Below are 22,297 nucleotides of genomic sequence, written 5' to 3'. Positions count from 1 at the left end.
GTTTTAGTTGTAGGGGTGTCTAGAAATATATGGGACACTGCTGATTGTCATAACTTGTATGTAGAATAGCGGCATATTATAATGTATAAGACAATCCTCACAAGAATGAAATGATGTGAATTCAAATGTGAATAATGTCAAGGGTGGGAAATTCTGAACTAGACAGCAGGGTTTTACCAACCAGCTAATAAGCAAAACCAGAACAGCAGAGCCATATGCTGAGGTCCTCGCCATGTGAAAACCACACCATGGCGCTAAGGGCATCCATCTTTTAACCAAGGAAATAAAAGGCATTTCGGTATATTAGGCTAGGAGCAGCAGCATGCAGCTTTCCTTGACATGGAGATCCAATTATTTTGTGAAATCAGAACCACTTTCAGATGTGCCATGACCTAGCCTATGGCTGGAAAAGGATGGGATAAGGACCTCCAGGTGGAATTCCAAGGCTTTAGCCTAAACCAGGTAAACAAGCAAGCTGTATCCTCAATTAAGAGTGTGGGCATGGGAGCCAGGCGGTGGTGGCACACGCCTGTAATCCCAGCATTTTGGGAGGCAGAGGCAGAGGCAGGCGGATTTCTGAGTTCCAAGCCAGCCTGGTCTACAAAGTGAGTTCCAGGACAGCCAGGGCTATACAGAGAAACCCTGCCTGTCTCGAACAAAGCAAATCCACCCCCCCCCAAAACAACCCCCGTCCCCCTCAAAAGCATGTGGGCATGGGGTTGGAGAGATGGCTCAGCAGGTAAAGTTTGTTGCTCTTGCACAGGACTGGGGTTCAGTTCTCACACAGTAGCTCACAATCATCTGTAACTGTACTTTTAGGGTATCTGATGCCCTCTCTTCTGGCCTCCTCAGGCACCATTCACTTGATGTAGAAGCTCAGGCAGGCAAAACACCCAATTCAAATAACAACTTAAGAAAAAAGAGCCGGGCAGTGGCGGCACACGCCTGTAATCCCAGCACTTGGGAGGCAGGGGCAGGCAGATTTCTGAGTTTGAGGCCAGCCTGATCTACAGAGTGAGTTCCAGGACAGCTAGGGCTACACAGAGAAACTCTGTCTCGAAAAAAACCAAAAAAGAAAAAGGAAGAAAAGAAGGACGTGGGTCAATATGCCAGTTCCACAGGTGATGAGCTTTCAGGTTTTTCTGGGAGGGACAAAACAAAATAGAGAACCTTCCTATTCTTAATGCCAATTATAAAGCCAAACCTTGTTGGGGAAACAGGAAAAGCCTTTCAATGAGTGCACTCATGTGCAGGGTACAGTAATGATGCATGGTGGTGACATACGCACTCAGGGAGCTAAAGGCTGACACATCTTAGGACAGCCTGGTCTAGATAGTGAAATCCAGACCATTCAGGGCTATACAATGAGACTAGAAGGAAAATAGTTCAACCAATAAGGTAAATATGATGATTATTAATTACAAGGACATGCTATAAGGAAAATAAAACCCAAAGATTCCTAGTCATATTCATCAGTGACAACAGGACGAGAGATAGGAACAAGGGAAGCCCTGGTGCTGGTGTGGAGAGTGCATCGCTCCGGCACCTCAGGGAGAGCTGTGGTCAGAGTACCACCGCCCAGCAAGCAGCCTTGCACTGGATACATCTGCCAACAGATGGAGGTGTTGCCCCTCCATCTTCATGGATCACTACTCCCCACACCAGAATGGGAAACATAAACATAATGCAAAAGAACGATGGATACCTGCTACAAAGTGGATGAGCCCTAAAACAGCTTACTAAACAAGAGCTGGTCAGCAGCAGCCCAGCAGCGAAGCCTTACTTACTCAGGTTCCAGTCGGAAATTGTGTCATCATCATCAATTTCATCATCATCATCCTCTTCTTCCTCAATCCCATCCTCCTCATGCTGCTGAGCTACTGTCCTTGAGCGATGAAACCGTGGCCGTATATCCTGCTCACTATCTGGGATGGTCTCGTCTTCTTCAACATCACCCTGTTGTTAATTTAGACAGAAACCTTCAGTGGCTATTCTACTTAAGCAATCCACACCAATGTAAGTAAAGGAAGCAGAACATTAAACGGGTTGAGTCACACACAGGATTCTGGAGCTTATTTCCTGAGTGAGAACAGGTCCCCGTGAAAGGGACAATGGAGTATATGACACTTGCTAAGTTAGGAGACCCTGTCAACTATTACTTGGTACAGCAAGAGTAACCTGAATCAAATTCAGAGTATTTAAAATAAACCCCAGAAAGAATACGATGGATTTAAAGAAAACAAATTATAAGCAACAACTCCAAAAATCTCCAATAGTTTTGGTCAAAGGAAATAAAGGAAAATCCCAAATCATTGTCAATTAAGGTATGACTTACTGCCATGAAAATTCATCATGTTTGTTCATCATCATTGAACATTTGTAGCCTATTATATGTAACAGGGAGTCTTTACATAGGGTCTATCCTAAATAAACAGCCTACTGATCAAATTCAAAGCTTTATTATCCATATAGATAGTGTCCTCTCTAATCAGAGAATGGTTTCCTTACCTTAAGCAGGATAATATCTATATCTGAGTACTTCATGCCATTCACTAACACAGGAATCAACCTAGGAAGAATTCATGAAACAAAGATCTAAACACTGACAGTTTCAAGTTGTCTTTAACAACCTTATCTATATGCTTTGCTAATTAAACCAACAAGAGGCAATGTAGTCTTTCAGGATGTCCCGTGTTAAATCACTGACCTCTCCTCCCCCAAGAATCCAAGGACTACAAACAAGATACGTTTAAGAAACTTGGGCCAGCCAGCTTTAATGCTCAGAAAGTTTCCAAAAGGAAGACCAATAAATAGTAAGTAGACACTGCAGTTAGGCTTCTCTGTGTAGCTAGGGCTTCAGGCCATGACCTCCACACCTCATCTGGCACCTGCGCATCCGCCCAACACAGGCAATGCTGAAAGTCTGCTGACAGTGACGCCGCAGACACTGCTTTAGAACCTCCCTCTAGTGCTGAGGACAAGCAGCACTGAGCACAGGACACTTACTTTGGCAGATGCCTTACAAGAACATCTTTGCATATCGGCTGTTCAGCCAGAGTCAGCCAGAATTCACAGGCCTCCAGAGCTACATTTTCATCTTGGTCTTGGGTCCTCTGCAGCATGTACTGTGAAAAGAGTCCATACTGTTCATCAGCTTCATGTGCACAGTGAAGACGAACACAGTCCTGATTCCTTACACTGCAAGTCAGGATTTCCAACCTGTGCTTCCCTCTCTTTTAAAGCTCCCTACATGCCTCTAAAACAAGGTTAAAATTTAAGAATTACTACTTAAGAATGAAATTTTTATTTGTATGTATAATTGATCTGCTTCTGTGCAGGGATATAAAAGGAAATTGCTATATTTTCTGACATGACAATGTTAATCAGAGAAAAGCAAAAATAACTCCACATATCTTCCTTAAAATAAAGAATTTAAAAATAACAAGTTGTTTCTTATAGACAGACTGTTACCCATATTTTAAAATGATATATAAGTCAATCACTTTAATTTGGAAAGACGTCAGATTTTTTTTTCCCCTTTTTTGTTTTTGTCTTTGTCTTCTGCAGACAGGATCTCAGCATGGGTCCCAGGGTTGGCCCAGAGTTCACCATGTAGTCCATCTGGAGTCCTGCTAGCTCTAACACTCCCTAAGTACAGTTTGTTGTTTCAACAAGGTGTTTTATCATGACCTCTGGATATATACCGAGCTGAATTCACTCACACAATTTCCCATTATACCTGGGACTAGTATCAAAGCCAATTAACATATTTCTAGTACACTCTCTTTTAGACTGAAACACACTGCATGGCAAAATATGGACAGTCCCAGGCCTGCTCTACTACCTGTCAAGTATTAGGCTTGAGCGTACTGCTGAATAAAGTATTACATAATATTATAAAATTAGGATCCCTAGGTGTGACCTACACCAAGTGATAAAATTTTAAACTTTGCAGTTAGTTTCAAACTCTTGTCAACCTATATTCCAGCTGACTCTGTAGACAACAGACCCACAGACACAACTTCTGTCCACAGAAGACGCTGCACAATGTGGGTGTCAGCAGTTTTCTAATACATTAAAAAACATTTATTAATTTAGCATTTATGGTATTGTGTGTGCCTGCTGTCTGCAAGTGTGAGCACCCTGTACGCAGTGTCCATTGCAGCCAGGACAAAGTGGACTCTCTGAACTGGGATTACAAGCAGCTATCAGACTATGAACGCTAGGGAGCCCTCAACCGCTAAGCACTGAACCACTACCCCAGAGCCCCATTTCTTTTAGTTTCTTTTTCTATTTGTTTTTTTCTTTTTTGGATTTGGTTTTTTTGAGACAGGGTTTCTCTGTGTAGCCCCGGCTGTGGCCTCAAACTCAGAAATCCGCCTGCCTTTGCTTCCCAGAGTGCTGGGATTACAGGCGTGTGTCACCACCTCCCGGCTGTAACCCCATTTCTAAGAGATACACTCTCACCTTGCAGCATACAAGTGAGGTTGACAAGACACTGCTTAAAGCACCTGGAAAGCCATATAATAAATAAATAGGACTATTCAGCAATATGAAATTAGAGGGCAGAGCTTGACTCTAGCAGTACTAAATGGAGCCTAAATAACTGCTTCCTTCACTTATCTTACACAGTCCTCAAATAAGTGCAGTTGGTATGTTTCCTAGTAAATTTACTTCAACTAGACAAGAACTGAAAAACCTTTAAAATCTACATGGCTTGTTAAGCCCAGCCAGGGTTTCTCTGTGCAGCGCCTTCTGTCCTGGAACTCGCTCTGTAGACCAGGATGGCCTGCCTCTGCCTTTCTTTCTAGTGCTGGGATTAAGGATGTGCTCCTCTACCACCTTGCCAAGGTCTTCCTTTCTTACAAACCTCAATTTTATTATATTGAAAATGAAACTACAAACTGATAATTCAATTTTTAATTTTATTTTCTAACAATCCAAGAATTCATCACCCAATATCCCCAAAATACCTAAAACTTGGCATACCATTTTAAATGAGAGTTTCTTATTTAGGATGATCAAAACCTAGTCTCTGTTTAAATAATTCCTCCAATAATATCTTAACTCTCACAAAATAAAAAAAAATGACCAAGATGATTTACAATGTAAAAACAAGCATATCTCTTTTGTGTATCTTTCGTCAAAGGTGCCATAGAAAGCCAGCCAATGCCACCCTTCCACCCTGTGCGCGCGCGCACTCTGGTTACCTCGACTATGTTGTGCATGTGAGGAAGCAGGCGGTCCATGCGCACCTCCAGCAGCATCACGAGCGCCCGGCACACGTTCTTCCGCACCTCTGCCTCCTCATCACCAGCCAGCGCAAAGAGATTCTGTGGAACAAGAAACACATTTCCCTCCTAGTCTGCAATCTCCCGTGCAGTAAACAGAAAGGTTTATTTTTATTAGAAAATTAGCAGGGTACAAAAAGACTGAACTGGAAGCTTGACCAGAGCACTTGACAGCTCAAGGCCAGGATGAGATCCTACAGACTTTGCTTCAACAAACATTCCTTTAAGCCCAGAATTGCCTGACAAACAATTAATGATAAAATAGACAACTAAGTAATGGTGGAATGGCAATCACCAAAGACCACAACTGTGGTATAAAGATTAAAAGCCATTCTATTTTCTCCTTTTTGATTATTTGAGAAAAGGTCTCTGTGTATTGCTGGCTAACCTGGAACTCCAAAACACCAAAAGATCTGAGAGTTGGCTGAGTGACTAAACATGTGTGCTGTGTCCAAATGTCCAAAGACCTGAGATTTATCCCCAGGACTCATCTTTTGTTTTGTTGTTTTAAAGGGAGGTGGGTGGGGAGGAAGAACCTGACACAGTGATACTCATTTGCAAAGCCAGCAACTCCTACAGTGAGCTGGGTGGTAGAGATGGAGAAGAGCCAGGAAGCCCGAAGGCCTGACAGCTGTGCTACTGTGGCACAGCAGCAGAAACAGGAAATTCAGTCTCAGCGAGGTAGGAGAGACCTGAAACCTGCCCCATGACTGTGCGTGTGCTACTTCTTACAAATTCTTCAACACAGCTGGGCGAGGTGCTGGACACCTGTAATCCCAACACTGGGGAGGCAAAGGCGGGCAGATCCATGAGTCAAGAGGCTAGCCTGGTCCACAGAGTGAATTCAGAAAGAGGCTGTGGAGAAAATTAAAATGACTGCATCCCTTCTTAAAACTTCAACTTCTATACTTGCTGTAATCAGGAAGAGGTAATGACAGGGAACTGTTCTGCTTGCGGATTGTGGCCAGACAGTATGATCGTACTCTCCTTCACTAATCTGCTATACTATTTCTCCGCGTAGCAGTGCCCTCCCCGCAGTCCTGCACTCACAAACCCCTCCTCCTCCCGTTACCCTCTCCCTTATCCTCAGAAGAGGAATCCCCTCCTTGGGTACCTGCCAGCCCCCAGGACATCAAGTGGTAGCATGATTAAGCACATCTTCTCCCACTGAGGCCTGAGTCAGTCCAACTAGGGGAAGGGGATCCAACAGCAGGCAACAGAGTCAGAGACAGCTACTCCACCTCCATTGTTACTGGACCCACATGAAGACCAACCTGCACATCTGCTACAAATGTGTAGAGGGCCTACGTCCAGCCCCTGATTGTTCTTTAGTTGGTGGTTCAGTCTCTGTGTGCCCCCAGGAACATGATCTTATTCTTTCTGTGTTTATGCCACTCAGATGGTATTTAGTATTTAAGAGTTAATAGTGTTCTTGACTCCTCTATATTTATAATATAAATCAATGGAAAAACAGAAAGTTATTCCTAAATGGTCTGGTCTATATACTGAGACCATTTAAAGACCACCATGCAATGCAGTTAACAGCCACGTCAACTAAGTATGTAACTGTTCTTTTAGTGTGTACCTTTGGATTGTTACAGGTCAACTGCATCCAATCTTACTAAATATTCTGTGTTTGCTTGCATCAAATATTACTCATAGACTAGGAAAATCATGCACATACAAACGGAATGGTGTGTTAAGACTTCTAAGCTGTCAAGCCAGGAGGCAGAACTACATATATTCACTCCACAACCTATATCTAGACCACATTTCCAATGTTCTAGGACATAGAGAATGCTTTTATTTTCAACTAGTACTACTGTACCCAACTTTAACACCACCAGCCATGACAACCATTTGTCTATACACTGAAGTCACTGCCCAGGGCAGTCCGCCCCCGGCAGCACCGAGTCTTACCTCAATGAAAGAATCAATGTGCAGCATGAGCGCTTGGGTCCGACTGATGATGAACTGATTGACACATGCAACAGCGTGAGACCTAAAAACCGAGGTGCACATTAGAATGCTTACTGAGGTTACGAAATCAATGTGCATCTCTAGAGATGCTACGGTGTTGGTACCCATTAGAGTTTAAGAGTCTGTAGACCACCAATGACTCAGTGAGAAGCTGCAGTTGAGGAGCAGCACCAGCATTTAAAAAAGAACGGCAGAATAGTCCTGCATGTAGCCACCCACTCAGGACAGTGCTGCATGTAGCCATCCACTTTAATTTCTGAGTAAGACCTGCTTGGTATTATACAAATGGCACTTACTCAAATAATATGTTTTTTTTTTTTACAGTGCAGTTTCTCTTCTGTAGAACAAAATACTTTTAAATTGAAGAAAAACTAAGTGTCCTTTCTTTAGAAGCATCTGAATATTTAGTAAGTGCAGAGCAAACTTATGCAAAGTCCAAACATATTTCCATTCCAATTCCCATTTTGGAATACTTGTGTGAGCCAGATAGTATTTAGTCTGTCTTCAACCTACACTTTTAGTGGATACAACTTTTCATCATTTCTATTACCACACTGACAAGCTGGGTAGCCAGCCTGTGATCATTCTGTTCTTATCAGTAGCTCAACACCACCACAACTTTCTTGTGCACTGAGATGTACCAGACAGTAATTTTAAGTAAAGCCAGCACTCTTACAAGTCTCCATTGTCTCACTCTCTCCTTGCTGTGCAGCAATCACTCCCAACTATCTTTTATGAGCTATATTTTAAATGAATGTAATTTGCTAAAAACCTCAAAAGTTCCTGTTCAAAGAACACACTAGAACCCAGTAGTTTATTGTGGTCATTAAACAAGGGCATAGAAGGAACTACATATACATGGAATTTACATTGACAAGTGAGAATTCTAAACCAAAGTAGGTACTTTTATTTATTTATTTATTTTTTTGGAGACAAAGTTTTTACTATGTTGGCTTCAAGCTGAAAGATTGCCTCTGCTTAGGCTGATATATTTTATTTAGCCTAAGGTGCTCAGTCACCAGGGAGTGGAACTATCTGAAAAGAAGTGTTAGGAGTGTGGCCCTGTTGGAATGGGAGTGGCCTTGTTGGAGACCGTGTAACTAGGGGTGAACTTTTGAGGTTTCAAAAGTCCATACCAAACCCAGCTTCTCTTTCTGCCTGTGCATCAGGATGTACCGCTCCCCTGCACCTGCCGGCATGCTTTTTGCCACGACAAGGACTAAACCTCTGAAACTGTACACGGGCTCCAAAGTAAGTGCTTTAATTTATTTAACCATTAAGAAAGCTGCCTCTAGGATGGTTTTAATTCACAACAATAGAACTAAGACAGCTGGGGAAAACATGCTATTTAAATGGAATCCTCCCTTCCAGAGCAGCAGTTCTCAATCTTTGGGTTGTGACCCTTTGGAGGTCAAACAACCCTTCAAAGGGGTGGCATATCAGATACCCTACATTTCAGACATTTACATTAGGATTCCCAACAGTCGTAAAACTGCAGTTACAAAGGAGTAATGAAATAATTTTATTGTTTGGTGTCACCACAATATGAGGAACTGTATTAAACGGTTGCAGCATCAGGAAAGTTGAGAACCACTACGCTACAGACATGTGGTGGTCTATACCCAGAAACCGGGGTTCATATGAAGGCTGAGAACATATTGAACAACATCAAAAGGTTATCTTAAAGAGACAGAAGGAGCCGGGTGGTGGTGGCGGCGGCGGCGCATGCCTGTAATCCCAGCACTTGGGAGGCAGAGGCAGGCAGATTTCTGAGTTTGAGGCCAGCCTGGTCTACAGAGTGAGTTCCAGGACAGCTAGGGCTACACAGAGAATCCCTGTCTTGAAAAAACCAAAAATCCAAAAAAGTGACAGAAGGAGATAGATCCATAGATACACACAGATTTAAGAGAAAATAAAAGGCTCTAATAAATAGAATAAAAAAATAAAACTACACCAAAATTCATATAGAACCACAAAAGATTCCAGATAGGCAATACAATTCTTAACAAAAAGAGAAATGCTGGAAGGATTACCATTCCAGGTTCTTAAGATGCATCACAGAGCCATGGTAACAAAACTAACACGAGCTCTATGTGTAGCGCACATTAAGTCCTAGCACTTGGGTGGCAGAGGCAGGCAGATTTCTGAATTTGAGGCCAGCCTGGCCTACAAAGAGAGTTCCAAGACAGCCAGGACTATATAGATATGTCTTTAAAAAAAGCAGCAGCAACAACAACAACAACAACAACAACAAAACAATCTGCCTCTGGCACAAGAACAGACATGCAGGTCACTGAAACCAAATCAAAGACCCAACTATGAGTACATGCGATTTCAGCTACTTATGTGACAAACATGCCAAAGCATAGGCTAGAGAAAAGAAAATACCTTCAACAAATGGTGTTGGAAAAACTGGACATCCACATGTCTGAGAATGAAATTAGACTGGTAGCTATCCAATCACCTGCATAAGACCTCCAAATGGAGCAAAGGCAAATGCAAAGTCTGAAACACCAGAACTGCTACAAGAGAGTACAAGTAGTCCCTTTGTGGAGGAAAAGACTTCTTGAATAGGATTCGACTTGCTCCAAAATAAAGATCAACGATTACTGATAGGTGGTACTTGAAAAAATAAAAAGCTTCTGCATAGCTAAACAATCATCAACTAAGTAAAGAGGAAGTACACAGAATGGAGGAAAATTTCTACCAGTCACACACTTGACAGGAGGATGAATATCCAAAATATGTATATATAAACAACAACAACAACAAAAAAAATCCATCACCAATGGTTCTTAAATGAATTTAAAAAATAAATGGCAAAGAAATACCTTAAAAATGTCCATTGCCTCTAGTAATTAAAGTAAATCAAAACAACTTTGAGATTTCATCTTACCAGTCAGAATGGCAAATGCAAAGATCAACAAAAAACTCTACAATAAAAGTTGGGGGGAATGTGGAGGAAAAGGGAGCCCTTATTCATTGCTGATGGGATTGCAGACTGGCTGGGAGAGTGATCAAGAAGCTAAGAGTGAGCTTACTGCATTGCCCAGATATAGCACTCCTGAAATATGCCCAAAGGAAAGGAGGAGCTCGTATTCCAGATAGTGCTCAGTCATGTTCACTGCTGCTCTATTCATAATACCCAGGAAGGGAACAACCTGGTATACTTACCAGCACCCTGAGCTGGACGGATTCAAATGCCCTCTCCCTAAGGAAAGCACCACTCAAGCTTTCAGTAACCAACAGCTCTGTCCGATTTGGACACTACCCACAACCTGCATGGCACAGTGACTAAGGGTGCCGCAGGGGCACACATGCTTCTGCAGTAACCGACAGCTCTCTAAGTGGACTTCAGATCTGTTTGGCAACAGGGAAATCATGGCTGGTACTAGGAACCCAGCCAAGTACCCAGGGGTAATGAAGTCACAGATCTTGAAGAAGCACCTAAATATATTGTAAATTATTTGTCCTTACACTCACAGATAAGTAGTCAATCCTCACTCTCATCAAGGAAACTCTCTTTGCAACAGACATAGACCACACAGAAAGCCACAACCAAACAAAATGCAGAGCTGTGGAGTCCAGTACCAGACCACCATAGGCTCAGGAACGCTCTGAAAGGGGGCTGGGCAGGAAGGTGTAAAAGCCAGGACTGGAGAGTTTGCGGTGAGACTGTGTCTCCTGGGAATATCTGAAGCTACACCATAACGTCTCACCACTGTGACTGTAACAATTAATTAAAAGGCCATGAAATCTGAAAGACAGGAAGGAAGGGTATATGGGAGAGTTTGGAGAAAAAGGGAAGGGGAAAATTATGTGATTAAGCTCAGAAAAAATAAATGTAATAAATGTAATAAAAGTGTGATAAAGCTAAAGCAGCTGCAGACCCCGATGCCTGTGGTAGGCAGAGGGAAAGCAGAAGGCAGGTCCTCCACACAGGACAAGCCTCCCTCTAAGCTCAGATCCAGTCAGTCCTGGCTGAGGCCATGCTCTCTATGCCAGGGCAGATCAGCAGTGTTATCTAAGAGGGATGCTACTGTTTAAAACTGAGCTAACCTGGGGACCTGAGAACAGAAAAGAATTGAAGCCATGGGACCTAAGTTCAACCTGCCATTGCCCCAAAATGAACAATAATTAATTCTGGGAAACAATTTCAGAGAGAACAAAGGCCAGATGTTCACAGGCAAAGGCAGCAGGGTCCCTGTGCATGCAGAGAAGAATATAGGGAAAGTCACCATATAGTCTTTGCTGCTCCTGAGCCAAACCCATAGCTGTGAATAACTCTAGAGCATTAAGGTCATACCCTCTGATGGCTGCAGGTGGAGTCATCTTTGGAGCCAGTTATCTGTTCCTTACAGACTCAACTCAAGTTCCAGAGGAGTATGTGACATCCACAGCTCCATCCCACCAGCAAGGTGAACATTATTTAGCAGGATTTCAGAGGAGCCAAGGAGTGAGCTCCACCTGTGCCGATCTCAGGGCCTGTCTGTCTCCCACACTCTCAGGAAGTTGGGAGAACCACTTGGCAGAGGCAGAGGGCCCCTGGAGTCCACGGAAGCCCAAGTGGAGACACGCACACAGCTTACAACTAGAGAAAATGAAATGACAGCCAAGAACCCGTGGCACAGGTGTCCTCCTCACAGCGTGCATACCCTGGCATGCTCCAATTCAATTAGCCAGTGAGACTCTACACCAAGTGCTACTACTGTCTGTCCTTTTTCTCTTTGGAGTTAGCATTTGTGTATGCATTACCATCATCAGGCAATTTTAATACATCTAATTCTTTTCTAGTGTAAAACTTCTAGTAAAACTTCCAATTTTTTTTTAAAAGATTAAATTTTTTTCTGTATTACTTGTGCTTTGCCTGTATGTGTGTCTGTACCCACCCCTCCCCTAATGCACCCTTTATATACCATGTGTATACAGGTCTGCAGAGATCAGAAAAGGGCATCAAGGTCTCTGAAAAGCAGTCGTAAGTTGCTATGTGGGTGCTGGGAACCAAACCTGAGTCCTCTACAAGAGCAGCAAACAGTCACTTAGCCATCTCTCCACCCGTGTTTTAAAATCACATGTACATGTATTTGTATGTGTACGTGCAGGTGACGGCAAGCATCCTTGGAGTGACACATACCTGTGATTTTAAAACTGAGGTGTCTCATCTTTTTGTTTGAGACAGGTTTTCTCTGTATATCCCTGGCTGTCCTAGAACTAGCTCTGTTAATCATGCTGGCTTCAAACTTGAAAGATCCACTTGCCTCTGCCACTCAAGTTGTCACATCTTGAGAGATGGTTCTGAGTATGTGAGGTCCTGGGAACTCAGGATCTCTGAGACAGCACACACTGAACCATCTCTCTAAAACAGATGAGTTTATCTTTGTAATTCTACTGATTTGTTTTTCTTGAGGTTAGGGCTCTCTATACAGCCTTGCTGTCCTGGAACTCACTATGTAGACCAACAACCTGGCCTCCAACCCGGAGATCCGCCTACCTGCCTTTGCCCCTTCAAATGCCTGAATTAAAGGCAACACTGCCACACCCGGCTTCTATAACTGAAATGCTTTCGTTAGCTTCATTTCCCTTTTTACTTGCATCTTATTCTGTTCACATCTTTCTCATTATTGGAGAATTCTTTTATTTTTAACTGCCTGTTCTCTCTTCCCCTTTACAATCTCCACAATCTTCCTTTCCCTTTCCTGACTCCTTAGCCAGTCTTCCCTGAGTTCCTGCCTCCTTTCAAATGACCTGTTTACCATTTCCACATTTACTCTAAATTTTTAGTTTCATGACAAACTCACTCCATTGCTTTTTTCTATTTTCTGCTGATGAGTAGAGTGTCCACTGATTCTGACTCTGTGCCTGCCATGCCCCATTTGCCGCCGCCGCTGTAACTCTTTATTTGCTCCTCAAGAAGTGGAACTGGTTATTCACTGAGCCCACGAAAGCAGGCCACTTCCCAATAAGATCCCTAAATAAAGAGGAAGAGGTCTCCAAAGCAAGAGTCGCACAAACTGCAACATAGAAACACAGAAGTGAGAAGGGACAAGGCCACAGGACGCCAAGATCTTAACTCCACTCATAACAACAAAAAACGACCAATGTCCTCAAAAAGGATATAAATAAGCAGATCAATTAGGGAAGCAATCATCGAGACCATCTAGAGAAAGCCAGAAGCACAGAAGAGAAAGTTGGCAAAGTGGATGAAAACCTCAGCTGTATAGCCAAAAAAGCAAAGTGAGAGAAATTCAGTTAAGCAAACTGAGATTTTGGCAGGAGTGGGGGTGAGGGGAAAGGTGGGAGATGAAAATTTCACATAAACTAAATTAAAAAGGAAAAATAGAACATATCACCAACAGAATCAACCTGGCAGCTAACAACTGTCTGGTCTCATGGGCACTGCACTCGCGCCATGAAAATGCTGTGAATTAAACCCAGGCCCTTTGAAAGAACAGTAGTGCTCTTAACCACTGAGCCATCTCTCCAGCCTCCAAAATAAAATGTTATAAAACCAAATAAACAAAAACCAAGGTCAAGGAAGCACTATGTTTAAACAGATATCCAAAGAGAAAAGCCACTTATAATATCCAAATTAACACTAAGAACTTGTTTATAGAACACTTGGTGGTTAAAATGAGGAAGCAGATAAAATTCTAAGCACTAACTTACATTCACAATCATCCAGAGTCACACAGACAATGGACAGTCAGTCCTAGGACCCTAAGCTCAGGGTGGTGTTGAAGGCAGCACGATACCTGTCTCAGATTACAATAGAGTCACCGCAATAGCAAGTGCACCACACACACACAACACCCATGAAGTACATACAACACGGCCCAGAAACAAACATACTTGTCGCACAGGTCTCAAACACGGAGAAGGAGCCTCTTCTCCAAATGTCCCTGGGGAAACTGGGACCTGCACACTAATGACCAACTAGATCCATACTTCACAATTTATAAAAAAGATCAATTCAAAATGGATCAATGCCCTTAATGTAAGACCTGAGAACTGAAACTGCTAGAGAAAAACAGCATAGAAAATAGGGGAAAATCTTTGACAACTACACACCAACATGCAGAATATGAAGAACTCAAAAAAATAAAACAAAAATCACATCACTAAATGGGATAATGAACTGAAGAGACAGCTCTCAAAGAATTATAAAATGATCAATAAGTATTGGAAAATGTTGCACATCTTTAGACATTAATGAGATGTCAATTAAAACTACACTGAGATTTCACCTTACCCCTACTGGAATGGCTATCACTTACAAAATGACTTACAACAAATGCTGTCAAGGACACTAAGAACAGGAACTACTTTTGCTGATGATGGTGACAGCAACCGTGTAAATCAATAGTTTCCTCAAAAAGACTGAAAACAGAACCACTATATAGCCCAGATGTACCATGCTTGGTACACACACACACACACACACACACACACACACAAGCACATACAAGATTCTAAGTCTAGAGGCACCCCATATCCATGTTCTCTGACACACCAATTGCAATTATGTTCACAGAGCTGTGAAGCATAAGCGTATGACATTTGAGATAGGTGTGAAAGTAAAGTTGGCCCTATGCAGAGAAACCACCACACAGGTTCATATGCAGAAGCTAGGTGTAAATTTAAATATACACGTGAAACACATCAATGTACAAAGAGGACCAGAGGAGAGGGGAAGGACAGTATGAAAGAAAGAGCTGTACAAAAATAACATAAATGGAGAATTTAACCAACAAACAAATTCAAGTTAACTATCTGGTCACAGTTGAAACAAGTATGTGAGATACAATACCAAAGCACAACTACTAGCTATATATCAAGTTACTTTACCCCGGAGTGGCTGATTACTTCTAGGCAATGATTCTTATTCATATGCCAATACATCTGTTTATTCTACGAAAATACATGAAGCATTGAGGGGAAAAAAAAAAACCTTAAGGGAACGGATTAAGCAGAAACAGCAACACCTTCCTTAACAAGTTATGAAAGTCAACCAACCTCACACCAAAACAAAAGGCAACAAGTTCAACAGCTCAAAAAAAAAAGGAGACATTACAGAGTCACATACTTCCATCAACGCACTGTAATTGCAACTTGCTAGGGAAACTGATTGCAATATGCTAATCAAGGCTAATTTATCTTCAAATACAGTATTTTCACCATTACACGGCAGGCATCATTTTAAGATCTGTGATTGCTTTGGGGAGGGGGATAAAGGAAAGGGGATATCATTTGAAATGTAAATAAAGAATATATCGAATAAAAAAAAGTCTGTGATTGCTAAGGTGAAGAAAGGGTACCAGTTTAGATTAAACTTGAGGAGTCACCACATAAGCCTATGTCATTTCAGGATATACTACAAGGTTTCGGTGCCTCTGTGTTTAAATGAGCCCTACTCTCTGCAATTAGATGCAACACCTTTAAAGTAACAATAGCGAACAACTCAATGAAAACATGTTTTCATTACAATTTACCTATCACAGGACGAAAAGCAAAAGAACACAGAATTAGACCTGGAGATAGGGGTATGCAGTCAAGAGGACATCCTGTTTGTTCACCTCAATGGATACGGGTGTGCCAACGTCACACTGGGAGAATTCTAGCTACTCAGCTACAGGAGAAGGTGTTTGGATGTGACAAGGCAGATAACTTAAGAAATTTTCCTAAACTAATTTTGGTCTTAAACAAAAGAATGGCCAACCAATACCACTATATACATACCTTATTTTGGGACTACTATGCTTGAAAAACTGTAAAAACTTGGGTATCATGATGTTGAGAGGGCGATCTAAGACATCACTGTCTAAAATCTCCGCAGAGTCCTCACATATCTTCTGAAGGGCACCAAATGCTCCCTGGAAGACAAGTTTGCAATATTGGAATTCATGAAATCAACTAGCCAGCACATGATCTGTAATCCTAGCTCTACAAGACTGAGACATGCAGATCACTAACTAGTTTGAGACCTGTCTAGACAACACAGCAAGAAAAAGTTAAAGTTTAGAACAAAGCTAAACAAAGCAAAAAACCAAACATGTGTGAAATAATTTAGATATGTTCTCTGCCCACACATGCTTTATAAAACTTAAATTCAGACTATTAAAATATCCTAATGATACATTTAAATTCTAGCATTAAATAAGTTAAAAGTGGAAAATATTTTGCTTAGTTATAAATATCATCTAATTTCATTATCTAATTCCACTGAGATGTTCTCATCAATTTTAAGTCCATATTTAAATTTTTATTAAGTGCGAAAATGAATATAAAGCTACCTTTTCATAGAAATAATCACCGTAACATTCATTTACTTTGAAATACATAACTTAGTAGGTCAGTTACTTTACTCTGCTTCCATTACTAGCAGCTTGGTACACAACTCCAGCAGTTCCTTTATAACAGTACTAACAAAAACTACAGCCTTTTAAGCTGATTATATTCTAGAATTCTTTTTAGAATTTACAATACCTCAAAAGCTAAATTTTGGAATTCAAACTTAAAATGTTATCAAAACTGTAAAGTCAGTCTTAGATTTAGCATGGCAACTTTGTATAGGTTTTAGCTATCTTAAAATAGATTTTTGCACACAAGTTATATTTTTAAAAGGCAACTGACTAAAGTCAAATGTTCACTTGTTTCCTATTGTGGCAATAACAATTTCAACCAACCAACCACCCAAAATAATAGAGAAGAAAATATTTGGGGAGTGGGTCAGGTGGAGGGGCATATACTTGGAGGCGGAAGGGGGGGGGTAGAGGCGGGGTTGGGGATTGGAAGGGGGGGTAGAGGCGGGGTTGGGGATTTTCGGGGAGGGAAGAAACCGGGAAAGGTTTTACCATTTGAAATGTAATGAAGATTATATTCAATTAAAAAAAAAGTAAGAAAGAAAATATTTGTTTGGTTTTCTTTATTTATTTTGTATCCCTGGCTGGCCTGAAACTCACTCTGTAGACAAGACTGGCCTCGAAAACAGAGCCACCTGCCTCTGCCTCCACAGTGGAATTAAAGGCTTGTGCCACCCATTACTGTCTGGCAGATAAATACATTTTCAAAAAGATAAGGAAAAAAGAGAAAATACAAACCAAAACAGAAACAACCAACCAAGCAAACAACAACAACAACTACAACAAACTGACCAAATTTCCACTAAAAACAAGTATTTAGGAATTATTCCGAACCAACATCTAGAAAGCCTACATCTTTAGCACATCTTACAATTTACCATTAGTATAGTTTAAACATTTGTTCCCAGAAATTGCTTGGTTATATCTCATCTTTTATATTCACCAAACATCAAAGTGCCATTTAAACTATGCCACCCTATCTCCTAGGGATTGCAGCATATATCCGAGAACTACATTTTGTTTTGAAAGATTTATTTAATGTGCATTGGTTGCCTGCATTCATCTGTGGAACAGGAGTTACAGATGATTGTGTACTGCCATGTGGGTGCTGAGAATTGAACCCGGGTCCTCTGAAGAGTAGCCAGTACTTCCTACCACTAGCCATCTCTCCAGCCCTGAGAATTAAGTTTTTAAAGAGTGATTTAAGAGACTGCTTTGACAAAATCTCTCTTTTTCCCCAGGTCGCTGCTCCTTTGACAGGCCAGGCTCGTCATAAAAACACTTCATGCCGCCCTGTTCTTTTATATCTCCAAGATGTGCTGCTTTAGAGCCAAGGCTCTAAACTGGTTCTACCCCATGATGGCTTTCATGCTCTCACTCAGAAGCAAAGCTAGTTCTAGGCCACCCAGAGCTACACTGTGAGATTCTGTCTTGGGAGGGAGGGAGATTGATTCTGTCTGCTAGTAAGTCAAATACATCAGTACTCATCAAGACTCTCTGAGTAAGGAACTCTAAGTGGGCATGGTGGCTCACATCTATAATCCCAGCATTTGGTGGGGTGGCTAATGAGATTGTCTCAAAAAACAAAGCAAAACAAACAAAAAACAAATCCAAACATTTTCTTCATTTCCCCAAACATATATTATAGTTTTGTAGTTTTATATAATTTTTCAGTGGCAAGAAATAAGCAACCCATATACCAAACAAACAAACTCCAAGAAACTAAATCAAGATCAGAATCAGAATTATTATATGATTAAAAAATGTTTGAGCCTTTTATTGTATGTCATTAATTTAGAGAAGAACAACTTATGGTCTGGTGCTTTGGTAAATTTCAGTTTATTTAAGTATGTGAGACATCAGCTAGAGGCTGGTAAGGTAAGAGTGTTTGGGTTTTGTTTGTTTGTTTCAAGACAGGGTTTCTCTGTGTAGCCCTGGCTGTCCTGGAACTCACTCTGTAGACCAGGCTAGACTTGAATTCAGAAATCCACCTGCCCTCTGCCTCCCAAGTGCTGGGATTAAAGGCATGCGCCACTACCTCCCGGCTAAGAGTGCTTGTTACTCTTGCAGAGGATATAAGTTTGGTTCCCAGCACCCATACAGTAATTCAAAACCATTACCAACCCCAGTTTTAAGGAAATCTGATGACCTGATCTTGAGAGCATCAGACACATGTATGGCACAAACATATATACACAGGCAAAACATTTCCACACATACAATTAAAAATTAATTGATTAAATAAATGTAGTATAAACATCTGTTAATCACATGCATGTAACACTTAAGAATAACTTTAGAAAGACAAAGTATTTCCTTATAGGAAACAGATTTTTGTCATATTATTCCCAGAGAAGGAAGCTTCAGGATTTGCGTTCGAAGTTGTCCATTTCAGAAGCACTTTCCCAGAGTTAACCCATGCTGTAAAAGACAAACAGTGGTACCTCACAGGTGTTGTAGTCTTCGGAATCCAGCAGGCTACAGAGTTTTGGTAAGAGATCAGGCCAATTCTGCAGTTCTCCCTTGGAGGCTATGGTTGTAATTAAAATACCTAGAAAGACAACACAAATTTGAAGCATACTGCACTGCGAGGCATGTGTACAACACACACTTCAAATCCACCAAGAGACCCAGACTGCAATCTCAGTCACCATCACCTCTGCACCGGGATGTGTGGGGTGTGTATCACAGCATAAAACAGATGCTTTTCATCTCATTGCATGTTTCCTCCAATTTTTAACTTACCAAACATCTGTAGAAAAACCCTACAATTTGCTTTTTTTTTTTTTGGCTTTTTGGCTTTGGTTTTTTTGAGACAGGGTTTCTCTGTATAGCCCTGGCTGTCCTGGAACTCACTCTGTAGACCAGGCTGGCCTCGAACTCAGAAATCCTCCTGCCTCTGCCTCCCAGAGTGCTAGGATTACAGGCATGCGCCACCACCGCCCGGCTACAATTTGCTTTTTTAATAATACCTATGATACTTCCATTAATTAAAATTAACAAAATTTCATGAAAATCACCTACAAGGAAACAAAGACACCAAAAAGCCCTCAGAAGTTCTACCACTGAACAATGAACTTATGAATCTGTAAGATTCATAATAAAAGATCCATCAAAAAGCTAAGAATAAGACAAACAGTGTTGGCGCATATCTTTGACCCAAGAGAAAGGAAGATCTCTGAGTTCAAGGCTAGCCTGATCTACAGAGCAAGGCAGGACAGCCAGGGCTACACAGAAAAACCCTGGCTCAAAACAAAACAAAACAAAACAAGAGAAGAAATAAAAACTAAGAACACCCTTCTAACTTGCACAGGAATTCAGGAATAACAGTCAACGACTACAAGCAGGGAAATAAGCAGATGGATGCCGCCCTGGAGAACAATCCAGCGTGTCCACATGCTTTATAAGACCCTGAGCTGATTTGAACAGGTTTCAATGTGTTTGAATGCTTGGCCATAGGAAGTGGGACTCTCAGGAGACGAGGCCTTGTTAGAGGAAGTATGTTACTATGGAGGCAGGACTTTGAGGTCTTAAATGCTCAAGTTATGCTCTGTGAACAGTCTCCTTGCTGCCTGCACATCAGTCGTAGAGCTCTTGTCTAGCACCTCCTACCTGCACACTGCCACACTTTCAGCCACAATGCTAATGGATGAAACCTCTGAAACTGTGACCCGGCCCAAACGAAATAATTTCCTTCATAAGAGTTGCCCTGGCCTGTTGGTGAGAATCAATTTGGTACCAAGACCTTGCTCATGTCAGTTAGTCTTTCCTCATGCTAAAATAGAAAAGAGCACAGGATTCTGTGCTTGCTAAAGCTGTGGAAGCAGAGCCACACCCAGTGGATACAGCTGTAACTCCAACACTGGAGACAGAGACAAGCAGATGTCTGAGCTCTAGGCCAGCCTCATCTAGAGGTCCTTCAGGACCACACATAGAAACCCTGTCTTAAAAACTCCCAATCAACCAACCAAACAAGAACAAAAACCAAGTAAAATTTCAGAGAAACCAAATGTACAAAAGAGACACAACCTGAATGGCATTCCCTTTGCTTGGGAAACATTAAGGAATGTTGAAAGACTGACAAACTCCAACTTATGTATTCCCATAAATCCATCTACTCCTGAATGTACTCCCCCCCTGAGTGCTGGAGGTAGTGTCATATGCCTGTAAGTCCAACACAAGAAAAGGAAGCAGGAGGATCAAGTACACAGCCAATCTGGACTATCTGAGACTTTATCTCACAAAACCAAACAAAACAAATATGAGAACTATAATTGGGTTTGATAACATTTACCTACTTAACCTCTTAAGAATTTAAAATATTTTGGCCAATAAAGTTAGTTCTATATGAATCTTTGATAAAGTTTTCCATTAGTATAATTAAAACAGTAACATTACAAACAAGACATGTATTATTTGATAAGACAAGCAATTAATTTAGCGAGTGGATTAGCATACAACCATTAAAAAGGAATATCTTCCAAATAAATTTTGACATGATTTATAATATGTAAGACACAGAGAGAGGAAGAAATTAAATTTGGGTACAGTGGGAATATGCCTGCAGCTAAAGCTCAGGAGAATGAACAGAAAACAAGATCCCATCTCAAAATACATCTTAAGATTTTAAAATCTTTTCTCATGTGAACTAAGATTAACTAATTTAAAAAATAACAAAAATTCCAGATTTCTTGGAAACCATCATCTTACAATATGCTTATGTTCCAGAAGCAAAACAACAACAAAAGCCTGCTTCCTGTGCCATCTTTACTCTGCATCAAAACAGCAGGAGAACGTGTGTGTGTGTGTGTGTGTGTGTGTGTGTGTGTGTGTGTGTGTGTGAGAGAGAGAGAGAGAAATTATAAGCCAGCTATAGTGGCTCATGCCTTGAACCCCAGTAGTGAGGGGGGCAGAAGCAAGGAGATCTCACTGAGTTCTTTGTTAGCCCGGTTTACATAGTGAGTTTCACAGTGAGGCCATCTAGAAATACAGTGAGATTGTCTCAGGACATTCAGATTTTATAGTAATGTGAATTCTGGTAAAGGTGCCCAACTGGCAAAATATGTGAATGTTCCAAAACCCCAAGGATACTTAAACTGCAGACAAAGGTAAAGAAACCCGACGAGCTAAATGGACACACTCACTTCACACCCCAACCACTGCTTTAGCTGTTCTATCCGCATCCAATCTGGACTCACAATTATTATTTAACTGTATGTATCCCAGACATCACTTGGAAACACTTACATCTTAAGCTAGATTAGAAACCATTGGCTATACTCAACGGTGGCCTCTCACAATCAGAGTACCAGGTACATACTATAAATGAGACCTAAGGGGCTGGAGAGATGGTTCAGGGGTTAAGAGCATTGACTGCTCTCCCAAAAAACCCAAGTTCAATTCCCAGCAGCCACATGGTGGCTCATAACCATCTATAATGGAATCCAACGCCCTCTTTTGGTGTTTCTGAAGACAGGAACAGTGTACTCTGTATACATAAAATAAATAAATCTTAAAAAAAAAAAAGAAAACAAGAACCATACAGACTTTATGAAATGATATCAAGAAATACAAATTTGATTTACTATTGTATAACAGTTTCAATCCCTGAAAACAAGAAGCACACTGAAAAGACTTTAAAAACAAAGACAGAAAACCCTGTCATTG

The 22,297-nt window shown here is 41.2% G+C and overlaps 1 protein-coding gene across 4 annotated transcripts in view; it reads right to left on the bottom strand.

Annotated features, from left to right (window-relative positions):
• Positions 1 to 22,297, bottom strand: part of Tnpo1 (transportin 1) — an 85,051-nt gene that overhangs the window by 22,831 nt on the left and 39,923 nt on the right. For all 4 annotated transcript variants that reach the window (XM_052160073.1, XM_052160075.1, XM_052160076.1 and 1 more), the window contains exons 5-11: positions 19,075 to 19,181; positions 16,008 to 16,141; positions 7,212 to 7,293; positions 5,211 to 5,333; positions 3,007 to 3,125; positions 2,509 to 2,569; positions 1,788 to 1,956 (exon numbers count right to left, since the gene is read on the bottom strand). In XM_052160073.1, the coding sequence (XP_052016033.1) occupies positions 1,788 to 1,956; positions 2,509 to 2,569; positions 3,007 to 3,125; positions 5,211 to 5,333; positions 7,212 to 7,293; positions 16,008 to 16,141; positions 19,075 to 19,181 (795 nt within the window). The remainder of the gene's footprint in view (positions 1 to 1,787; positions 1,957 to 2,508; positions 2,570 to 3,006; positions 3,126 to 5,210; positions 5,334 to 7,211; positions 7,294 to 16,007; positions 16,142 to 19,074; positions 19,182 to 22,297) is intronic.

The sequence above is a fragment of the Apodemus sylvaticus genome, chromosome 16 (genome assembly GCF_947179515.1).
Source record: "Apodemus sylvaticus chromosome 16, mApoSyl1.1, whole genome shotgun sequence".
Taxonomy (NCBI): Eukaryota; Metazoa; Chordata; class Mammalia; order Rodentia; family Muridae; genus Apodemus; species Apodemus sylvaticus.
The sequence above is the reverse complement of the archived record's forward strand: the minus strand, read 5'-3'. Positions and strand labels throughout refer to the sequence as shown.